Source organism: Poecilia latipinna, unplaced genomic scaffold (assembly GCF_001443285.1).
Source record: "Poecilia latipinna isolate Pla-1442-1.1 unplaced genomic scaffold, P_latipinna-1.0 Scaffold1619, whole genome shotgun sequence".
Lineage (NCBI taxonomy): Eukaryota > Metazoa > Chordata > Actinopteri > Cyprinodontiformes > Poeciliidae > Poecilia > Poecilia latipinna.
The window spans coordinates 109,637-121,181 of record NW_015114235.1 but is presented as its reverse complement, the minus strand read 5'-3'; the positions used below and the strand labels follow the sequence as shown (position 1 = coordinate 121,181).

Sequence of the window (11,545 nt, the reverse complement as noted above, 5' to 3'; positions counted from 1 at the left end):
CTCAATGGGGTTTTGAAAAAATTCATATTTTTTTAAAAATTTTTTAAAAAAAAATTTTTAACCCTGTTTTTTTTTTTTTTTTTTTTTTTTTTTTTTTTAGGCTTAAATGGAGGAGCTAGCAACATTTGGGACTTTGTAAGTGGCAGCTTCTCACCAAGTCCGTCCCCAGTTTTTAGCACCCTAACCTCCACTACCAGCAGTGCGGATGTGGCACGTCTTTTTAGAGAGCTGGACGAAGCCAAGAGGAAGATCAAGCAATGGGAGGAGGCCTGGCATCAAGTCAAACAAGTAAGTGTGTTAAATGATCTTTTATTAATAAAAGGTTCTTATTGTTTTTTTTTGTTTTTTTTCTAACAAAACACCTGCCTTTGTTCCAGGCTTGTGAAGCTTGTCAGAAGGATGCTCTTGAAGCAAAGGAACAAGCGAAGACCGCTGAGGCGGAGCGGCAGCTGGCAGAGCAGAAATGGGAAGAAACGGAGCGCAAGCTGAAGGAGCTCAAGGGGAACTTTGATATGCTTTGTCGCACCCCCGGAACACCTCTTCTCCGTAGCTATGGAGAGCTGGAGCAGCTCCCCTTGTCAAAGCTTCACTCTATCCAGAGTCAGCTACGTAATGACCTAGACCTTATAGATGGGGTAAGAAAGCCTAGATCTCACACATTTCATTTGTAGCAACTGCATAGTTTTGAAACGGCTCATCCAACTGTTCCACACGTCAATGTCTGTCATCAAGCATGCTTCTTTTGCAAATCTACATGAGTTGTAATTTCCTGGGTTGCAGCTGATCCCAGTTCTCTTCTTCCCCCAACAGGTAATATTTCAGCTTCAGTCAAAGAAATGTATAGTTTGCCAAAAGCATGATCGTTGCGTTGTTCTGCAACCTTGCCAACATTATGTATTATGCGAGACCTGTGCGCCTAGTAAAACAGAATGCCCTTATTGTAGAACAAAAATATTAAAGTGGTGATGTACAGTAACTCAAGGTACTATTTAAAGACTTAGCCCTTTGGAAAAGTACTAATAGATAATGCATTTTCTAAACAACAAATTTCTTGTAGTGGTTAAAATATATTCAAATAAAATGATGTTTGACTGACAAAACTGATAGTATTATAACTAAGGTTACATATATGGAATTCATTTGTTTTTGCTCACGTTATGTACATGTTACATTAGTTCCCCGCCCATCACTCATGTCTACTATCACAACTCAGACACTTAAGTAAAAATATCTGTTCTGTAGATGCAGACATCATGCTTACATTTTGGCTAAGTTCAAATTATGATGATTCTTTAAAAAAAAAAACATAAGTACAATTGTGATTCACAAACCTGACCTGAGGTTAACCCAGTTTAACCAGTAAACACGGTGAGGTCTTCTCGCTCAAATCTGTGTGGGTTTGTGTTAATGGGATTTGGTTTTTACTGTTTACTGGCAGCATTCTGAAATCTGGAAGAACTTGAAGTTGCCTCGATATATATTTGAAGGGGTTGTAACTGTAGTTTTTCAGTGGATATTTTAGAAACCAGTATGAAGCTAATGTCGGTGTTTATTTACTTTGATGCATTGTTATAATCAGAATTAGCTCAACAAATAACTAGTAAATGGCAGCCTCAACATACATGGTAACTTGGGGTTTTAACATAAAATGGGCAAAACGCAAATGTGTCTTTAAGAGAAATGCGTGTAAATAAAAAAAAAAAATACATTTTGCTTAATTAGTCCTGTATTTAAAATTTCACGGAACATCTGAAGTTTAAGCCCTGAAATTGAATTAACTCGTTATAAATACACAGATGATCCTCAAACAGTGACATGTATTTGATTTGAACGAATTAAAAAAAATTATTAAAGTATTCTGCACTAGTAAAAGAAACACATTTATTAGTACTGTTTGAATAAGGAGTGCAACAGATTAAAATTGTTCATGTGCAAATAAAATCAATTTGAAAATCAATAACTATTTAACCATTTTTTTATATGCAACCAGTCAAACATCATTATTTTGACCAAGTTTCTAAAGAAGTTTGATTTCCTATTAAGAGCACTTTGTTAACCTGGGACTTTACTAATGGGTATGTAGTAATTTGCTTAAGCGGTTTTGTAGGTATTCTATTGTCTTGTTTTAGATTTATACTTTTGTTGTTTTTTTTGTTTGTTTGTTTTTTTACATAAGCTAATGTCTGAAGCTTCTGTGTGTACTGTGAAACATTTGAATATTTCTTGTTTCATATTGTTAAATCACAGCATGGTTCTGCATATTAAAATTTCATAGAAAAGTACTTAAATAGTTTCTACTGTAGTTAGATTTATAAAATTTTAATCAATTAAGTGCAAATTAAAACTGCATTGTAGGCATAACCAGCAGCTGTAATATCAGTAAGGCACATGCTACATGTTAAAGGCTGTTTTTCAATCAGTACATTTTGTTATGTAGAAATTAAAAAAAACAACTATTCATTAGAGAAGCATGTAATGTATTTGGTATAAGCCTAAAGTGGTGATTTTTTTCTTTCTTTTTCTTTTTGTAGGAATCTAGCCTCTTGACTTTGTCTAGAACATATCGGCCTCTGACTCTAAAGTGCCTTGCCTTAGTTTTAAAGGTTATGTATAGAATTGTCAAAAAAAAAACAAAAAAAAAAACACACAAGTAGTCGAAGTTTGTGCACAGGTTTCTGCGTGTTTAACTTTGCAACAGTATTGACATGTTTATGACTACATGTGTATGAGTATATTCCAATATTTCAGGCCAAATTCCAGTAAGTATTTCTGCAGATTAAAAAAAGAACATTTCGAACTTAAACTGTCAGTGCCTGTGTCCTGACTTCACCCTTAAAAAAAATATAAAAAATAATAATAAAACCTTCATACTCTCCTCCAACTTAACCAGCCAGCAGCTCATTCCTTGGTTGTGGTGCTCTTTTGGTGCAGCTTAACTATTTGGAATTAGGTATTACGATTTTTACATTTGGGAGTATGCAAGTTTAGGACGTATGAAATTTGTAGAGAAACTTGCAAAATGCTTTTTTTTTTTTTTAGCAGTTTAGTTACTTATTTTTCCTGAAAGATTTCTGCAGTAAATGAAAAATTTTGAGCATGAGGCGGATTTTGCATAGGACTTGTGCTTGAGTTTCTCTATCTGAAATGACCTTCTACTGTGTAAAAAGAAAAACTTTTTATTCTTGCTTTAAAACAGTAGAAAATCATGTATCTCGAAGTACACTTTTTGCTACTTATGAATATGGGATAACGCATTGTTTACATTCTCACAAATGACAATTAAGCAACTCAGAGGAAAAATATTATAAACTTTATTGCATTTTTATGACCATATTACAGCATATAATGCAGGCTTAACTCTTCTGGTATTGCATGTTATGCGATCTAGCTACCACTTACAAAAGAAAGTACTAAACATGTCTGCACTGTGTCACACTGCCAGGTTATTTGTATTCACTTATAATAAAGTAAGTAAGGCTTAATTACTTCTGCAAGCTTCGCTGCTATTGGAAAAGGTATTAATGTAGTTTCTTCTTATACATTTAGATGTTTGAATGTTGTACCTCCACTCAGATTTTATTACCTATAAAAAAATCTCTTATGCATCTTAATTTTTTTTTTTTGATTGACTTCGTTTGTAAATCCATTCGAGAAAACATTCTCAGTACTTTTGTAAGTCACTTAAAATGATGTCATTGACTTGTACTACTATAGATTGTGTTTTCTTTTTATATTAATTGATGAAATTCTATCATATTTTTGTTGGCTTTGTTATCTTCTGTATACTGCATAGGGGTGTACAGTGCAGCTAATTCACAGAGTCCTTTGGTCTGTTTTGTTTTGTCTGTGGAGCCAACGATGCTAAAGATGTCTTGTGTGAAAATGTCAAAATGAACCAAAGTGGTGTGCAAATAGCGTGCACTGTAGAGGGAAAAATCAACCCTTGAACAGAATTGAAATAATGCTCTAGCCTTGGCCAGATAAGCTGTTTTTTTGTTTTTTTTTATGGTAGTTGAAAGCACAAAGGATATTTGTAAGAAGGACCAACATTTAAGAGCAGCTGAAATTCTGTTTTTGGATGGATTTTTGCTTTAATGTTTATTCAGTAGGATGTAAATTATCTTGGAGTCAGTAACTCATTTTGCTTAGGCGTCTAATGGACTTTTCAGTTTTACCAAAGACTTGCATTGATTTTCTTTTTTTCTCTCTCTCTCTCCACTACTCTTAATTGTTTTAACTTCTACTAGAAGTCTAAATTTGTTGAATAAAAGAGGTACATCACCTAGAACCTTAATAGATGAAATCCTTTGGTTTCCTACCTAAATTTACTTACAAGTTTATGCACACATGTTCAAAACTGCATGAGTCCAATCCTCACAAAATGTTTGTTTGATGCCAGATTTTTCTCTGCTGGCTGACTTTAAGTGCAAATTCAGTGTCAGTTTAATTGTTGTCTGCAGTGAAGAAAATGTTTTGGTAAATTGATCTTTGTGCTTCTGAAGTGGCCATATAAACTTCACTACAGTACTGTGTTAAAAAAAAAATCTCGTTTGACTTTGCTTTATCTAAATAGTTATTGAATTAGTGGGCTTGCACTTTGATTGTTATAGCAGGCCTACAATGACTGTAAGGTGCTTTCTGTGTTAATCTATATATTTTTTGTTTATTTGTTGAAGTGATGGTCAAATTTTTTTTTTTTTTTTTTTTTTTTCCCAGGACAGACAATGATTGTGAAGCATCGATGACAGATACAGACAAAAGTTTAACTGATTTGCTGTGGGTGTCTTAAGTCTATCAAGAAATCCACTTGGCCTGCTTCTTAAAAAAGAAAAAAAAAAATACATAAATGGGTACTCATTTGGTTTGTGCAGCTTACGAGTCTGCGTCCCTCCCTCCTTATTTTATCTCTTAATGGACCAATTAATTTCAAACAAATCTGTGCCTTTAATAATTACATATTGTTAATTGACTTAAGAGGACATACATCACTAATCAGAATCAAAATTGTAGTGCCTTACAATAATTTTTGTGGACCACAATGTGATTGCTTATGGTCCTGAGCATTTAGGCCATGTGAACTGAAAGGAAAATTGCTTAGTTAATGAGACTTGTCTCAGCAGTTTGATGATGTTATAAAAAAAAATAAGTAATTTTCTCTGCCAATCTTTGTCTGTATTTGCCATACAGGATCAACAACCCCAACTATAGATAACCACTGAATTTTCCTGAATTATTTGTTCTGAATGAGGTATTTGACACCAAAATGTCTTTATTTTTGTTGTAATGAGAAGCACCAAATAGAAAGACTTGTAAATGAATATTAATACATGTATCATGATGCTCTGCTCTACATTGGAATAGTTTGATCTGTGTTGCATTGTTGTTACTTGTGGTGTCTTTTTTTAAAATTTTATTTTATTTTTCTTCTTAACCTTTATGAAAATGGAGCCAGATTTATGCAATCTTGTACATTTATATGAGTTTGATGTTTGGAGCTGTTCAAATTAAGCAAAACTATTAGTAGGAAGTCAAATTAATCTAAACGTGGAACCAGCTGGGTTTATGTACTCTAGAAATTTATGACATGTTATTTTAATATCAAAGCCAAGAATTAATGAATGTATTGTTCTAAATTAGATATCCAACTAATAGACTAGGTATTATGAAGCACAGTTAATTGATTATGATGTAGCATTTAGTTGTGAACTGCTATTCAATAAAATATATTAGAACCTTAAAAATGCAAGTTTTCAAGTTTCTATTTGTCAGATTAAAATCATTTAAAGAAATCTACTTTTTTTTCAGGGTAACATGGGAAATTTAATGAAGACTGTGTTAAATTTAAGAAAACCACATCTCATGTCAGTGGGTTTAGTCATTATTTATAGATTATAATATGTCCCGTCTTTGTGACAAGCTGTATGGGTATGTAGGAAAATCTATTCTCATAATTGTAGAAATTATACTGTTTGTATATTGATATTTTTTGTGTTGTGAACACAAAAGCAGGTCCAAGTCTTTAGAATATTAGATGTTTTTTTTTTTTCTACATTGAAGATTGTGTATCACATTTACTGTAGTGTATTACTAGTTTGTTAACACTTGTTAAATTGTTACACTACAGTTATGCAATGGTTTACAGAGTTCACAAATTATTTTTATCATCTTGAGAATTAAAATAATTTTTCATCCGAATTGTGTGAATACTTTTGTCCAGAGAAGTTTCAGAAAATATCACTGAATCTGAAATGTTAGTTGAGGACAAATACTTATTGGCAAACAGTGGCTTGAATTATATTTAGATTTATTTCTAAAGAAATATTTATGTGGATTTGTCGTTTTTAGAGTACACATAGCCATAAAGGAGGTGCCGCGAAATTATTAAAGTAATTTTCAGACTATTGAGCACACATCGCACTGAAGCAAGTGACGGATTATAGCCCGGAAATTACGGTATGTAAGGAACTTTTATGTCACTGCAGTATCGATGCTCTCGTCAGACAAGACGTCAAATGGATAACATGGCATTATGTTGATTAGCCTTAAGAAAATGTGTATACATATAAAAAACAATAACTTTCTTACACTACATTTGAAAACTGATTTTGTCAGTAGTTAACAAACCTATAAAGATTAATTTGATAACTCAGCTTCAAGCTGAATTTTTAATTACACCTTCTTTGGTTTTTAGGTAAGACGGTGTGTATAATGTTTTTTTTTTGTTTTTTTTATTGTATACATATGCGCATAAGATTATAGTTTTTTTTAATCCATATCGTTTACGGAACGAGCTAAAGCCAGGGACAATCGTTTCCTCTTGAAAAAATTTTAGACAAAAAATAAGCCATCACAAGATGAGTGGCCGTTAGAAATCTAATTGTGGGATAAAACTTGGCAGTCTGCAATTTTAAAGACACTTTCATTTCCTTTTCTCTCCTGCTTGATGATACCAAGAGTACTCCTCTAACCAGTTAACTCTGCATTGTCCAGGTTGCTTGATCTGCCTTCCACAAGGTGGCAGCCTGCCCTCAGCAGCTGCTCTGCCGTCTCCAGCCGGGAAGGCTCTGGCAGTGTGGTGGAGCATTTGAGGGCATCAGCAGGCAGGTTGTGTACCAGACGGCTGCAGATATCATGGACCCTGATTCTAACAAAACAAGCAAGTGGAACGTTTGTGTACAGTTTATAAGGTCACCTGGAACGGAATCGTATTTCAACACCACTTCCAGGAGAGTCCCTGCCAAAAGCCTATAAATATTTAACCTAAAGATGCCTGCAGTGTTAGACGCTTTGGTTTAAGTGGAGTTGAAAGGTCATTACTGAAGAATAAGGATTTGATTCTTTTTTTACAGCACGAATCCATCAGAGATATAAAACAAAAATGATGTTTTAATCTTATACAAGTTTGATTAAAAGCAAAAGAGTGGCCACACCTCCATTTGATCCGAATATTGACACAGCTGAAGGACTGTTCTGGGGCAGATTCAGTATGCTGCTTTGTTTGTGTTCCATGCAGCCCAGAGGGTCTGAGGACAAAGTCAGTATCTGAAAAAACAACAACAGAGCTAATTTATTTAGTCAAAAGTACAACCAAGCTTTCAAAACTGTGCATCATCCAAGTCTTGTCACTAACAATGGTCTGTTTCACGGAGCTAAACTCAGAACAGCAGATCACTTTTGGGGAAACTGGTTTTACATCATTAATTCCTTGCTGATAAGATAAAAACAATTAAACTTTTTGAAAACACAACAATATAAACAACATCCCTAGTTCTAAAACTATCTAATACAGACTGTCCATGTATCCTTAAATTCATGTAAAATTAAGACCTTAAAATTCTGTTTTAAATTATTTCTTTTTTAAATTCAAGTTGGCCTTAATTACATTAATCACAGGTCTTACATATATTTCATGGCAAAACTATTTAATCTCTCTTATTTTGTTCTTGTGGGACTTTTCTGTCAGGCTGAAGCTTGAGTCGGCTGGGAACACTTCATCACTACGTTCTGTGACTCCAGGTGGTTGAAGGTACCAGTAACAAATTGCTAATATGTCCTTGATGGCTAACTAGCTGAGAAACGACTGCTTCCTAATGGACTCTGTTGAGATGTTTAATGTTGCCCATATGCGCCAGTTTGAAGCTATGAAGCTTACTGGAAATTGCCTGCATTGTAAACAACCACTGTCCACGACAAAGTGTTGATCCGAATGAGGCGGCTGTTAATGTTAATTTAATATTGCTAGCATGGCTTCGCTACGTGCGTTGCGATTTCTAAAACTACAGGCAGACTACAGTTCTAAAACAGCGCAGAAAATCGACGTCATCTGTGACAATTCCTTCTTCTGTTTGCTGATTGGTCCGGTAGAAATCCTACCGGAAAAGAATACAAGTGAAGGGGAGAAAGCCTAGACTGTGCTTTAGGCAAGATTTTATTCAAGCAGAAATGACAGGTTAGTTGTGAATAGGTTGTACCTCAACAGGTTGACCACTGGGGCGAGTTTTCTCGGGACATCAGTTTTTTCGTCACATTTTGTCCGTGGAGGCAAAGCCAGGACTCCACGTAACAGGAAGGGCACATATTTGCGTCACGCGTGAAGATGCTTAAAGTTCATTATTCACAAACGGAAGACAACCTTTGTGAGGCCATTCATGCTCAAAGAAGACGAGAAAGGCTTCTCCGAGAGCGACCTCTGGTAATATGAGAACGCAAAGGTCCACACTGCTGTTGCACAGCTGCTCCCTCACCTCGTTAGGACTGAGCTTCTGGGCCTGGAGGCAAGTCAACTCAGGCAGAGCCACTTCAGACCACGTCCACTATGTTGTTTATATTCTAAAAAATATATCACAAAATTATAAGCAAGAAAATAGGTTAACGCTAAAAGTTTGTTGGGAAAAATACGCATTACCCTTATTAACTGACCTTTCAATAATAGGTAGACAGACTAGTTCCCAGTAGGGATCCACCGATTGCAATTTTATGGCCAATCGCCAATAACCCATTTTTAAAAAGACAGTATCAAAAAGACACTAACATATTTCCTGAATTTATCTCCCTAAATTCAGGAAATGGGCCCTGATAAATTGGCTGCCCGATAAATTGTAATTCCAGGCTCTAAATTATTTAATTTATTAAAGCAATCATTTAGTAAATTAAATGATTAGTTTAATAAGACCTTTGGTGCAACAAGAACCTCCCTTGGTGCACCAAAGGTCTTAGTGAATTAATCATTTTTTTTCTTATTTTTTTTCATCCATTATCTTCAAAAACTAACAGCTGTTTTTTTTCATACTTTTGTGCAGGGATCACATTTCAGGATTTTATATAGACTTGCTCATTTTCTGGCAGGGAACTAAATTATGCGATGTGCCTTTTCATATCCTTCTTTTATATACTTTGCCTACGTCCTTCTTTGCCTGCCTTTTCAGTTCACAGCAGCAGCTCTATGTCCCAACACTTTCATCTACCCTTTCGTTAGGTAAATGGTTAAACATCAACGTTCTGCCCCAAGCTGGTAAAATGGTCAAATCAAAATATCTCCTATTTCTGTAGCAGAATGGAATGAATGTGAAAATACCACAGAAGAAGAATAGTGGCCTGTCCACATGTTCTGATGGCACAGTAATGTAGTAGTAGCACCAGACAGTTTGATGGGAGATGTGGAAAAAGAGTGGGTGGGCTCTAGAATGCAGTTATCTAAAATAATACATAAGGTGGAAAATAATACATAAAACGTGTCAAAATTACTATTTAAATATGGTATACAATTTTTCTGAATGTACAGGAAAATGTACATTCAGATCCTGATGTACAGATTTTTACATCCGGAAAAATCTAAATGATTTTCCTTGCTGACAGGTGAGTCTCAGGAGAGAGGCTGCAGAGGTCTGAAGCTGCATCCTCTGCAGCCTCAGAATACTGAAAACCCTATGTTTGGAGACAGACAGCAATTTGCCGTGGCAACAGGTGTCAAGTGAATGTTTTGCCACTTGGCATCACTTTTCCTTAAAGCACCCGAAGAAGCTTAGTCAGGAACACAACAGTGAAATCAATAACTTATTAAGGAAAGAAACTAGCTCTGTCTTAGTTACAGTTTTATATTGGTACATTTGTTTGTTGCACACAGCAAAGATCTGCAATGAAACAGGCTCCCTCTAGTTCAGTCATTTGAAAGTGCAGTTCAAAAGAGAAAACAAAGAATTTCTGATTATAAAGTAATTTGATAAACAAATGAGTCACAGTATAACGATTGGTGACTTTGTAATAATAATAAGTTGGAATCAATCGCACAGTTGATCAGAGGGTTCAGATAGTTACAATTGTCTAGTTTTTTATGATATTTTTTAGTGATAAATCATCACCCATAAGCCTTTTTATTATCACAACTTAACTATTCATAATTAGATCAAATCAGTGCAATTTTGGAAATTGCTACAATGAAAACAATTGATATACCTCAGCTTTGAGGAAAAAAAAATCAGGGTTCCATCAAAATATAAGCAGTAATAATGTCAATCCTACAATATCACCATGCTTTTTGGTAGTTAATTGCATATATAGCATTGCACACATATGCAGGCGATTCATTAATAACCTCTAAAAACGTTTTTAAAACATTTGACATGCAATTAATTTGATATGTGGAAGAAGATGCATAATTTTTATCCCACTTCTAAAAAAAAAAAACTCAAATAGATGATCTGGTTATTAAACTGTGTATGAACAGAATTGTGCAGGGGAAAAAATGTTTACATTAAGTGTATTTTTCTTTCTTTATTTTGACAGCAGACCTGTTCAGATGCTGGCTGTGACTCTTTCTGCTTCAAGTCTCCCTGAAAACCACAAGAAGAGCTCCCTGTGGATTTGACAGGTCAGTTGAGGGCAGAGGATGAATTTGGGTTCTTGAATTCTGCCTTGCAGAAGGTTGATAGAAGTATAACAATGTGATGTATATATTTTGGTACAGTAAATATACACTCAAAGCTACAGGTAAATGGTTTATAAGAACCTATCTTGATGTCTAAGAATGGAATGGACATGAAAATTTGATTGGAGATTTTTCTATTTTTTTTTTTTTTTAGTTTTTGGAAAGGACCTGGAAAAAAAAGATAATCACAGACACTATGAGTCCAGTCTGACTTACTTACTTATATAACCAAAAAAAAAAAAAGCAAACAAATAAAATTTATGGAAGTGTGTGGTTGCAATGTGTTTAAAATATGAAGAATTTCAAGGTTTAAGAATCCTTTTGCAAAAAAAGTGTAGGGTAAATATTTTTTTAAATTAACAGCTGTATTGCATCTTACCGCTGCAACTAAAAATCTCGGTAACACTGTATTTGAAGGGGGGTGAATAAGACTGTCATGACACTGTCATAAACATGACATAACACCTGTCATGAACATGAATAAGCCTTCATGAATATTTATGACTGTTGTCATAAAGCGTCATTCGGAAAATTATAACACTTTTAATACAAAGTTGACATTATTCAAAATGTCTTTGTTATGACAGCTTGACATTAACCAGGAAACCATTACTGTTTAAA

At 34.5% G+C, this 11,545-nt stretch overlaps 1 protein-coding gene and 1 long non-coding RNA gene across 5 annotated transcripts in view; both read left to right on the top strand.

Annotated features, from left to right (window-relative positions):
• unkl (unk like zinc finger) overlaps positions 1 to 6,195 on the top strand; it is a 16,758-nt gene extending 10,563 nt beyond the window's left edge. For 2 of the 4 annotated variants that reach the window (XM_015059299.1, XM_015059302.1), the window contains 3 exons: positions 101 to 288; positions 378 to 635; positions 811 to 4,820. In XM_015059299.1, the coding sequence (XP_014914785.1) occupies positions 101 to 288; positions 378 to 635; positions 811 to 966 (602 nt within the window). In that variant the 3' untranslated portion in view covers positions 967 to 4,820. Of the gene's footprint in view, positions 1 to 100; positions 289 to 377 lie in introns of all 4 variants that reach the window. The other 2 variants (XM_015059301.1, XM_015059300.1) reach the window with 2 other exon arrangements.
• A 4,227-nt stretch (positions 6,196 to 10,422) lies between these two features.
• LOC106964058 (uncharacterized) overlaps positions 10,423 to 11,545 on the top strand; it is a 47,562-nt gene continuing 46,439 nt past the window's right edge. The window contains exon 1 of the long non-coding RNA XR_001428313.1: positions 10,423 to 10,867. This is a non-coding gene — a long non-coding RNA (uncharacterized LOC106964058). The remainder of the gene's footprint in view (positions 10,868 to 11,545) is intronic.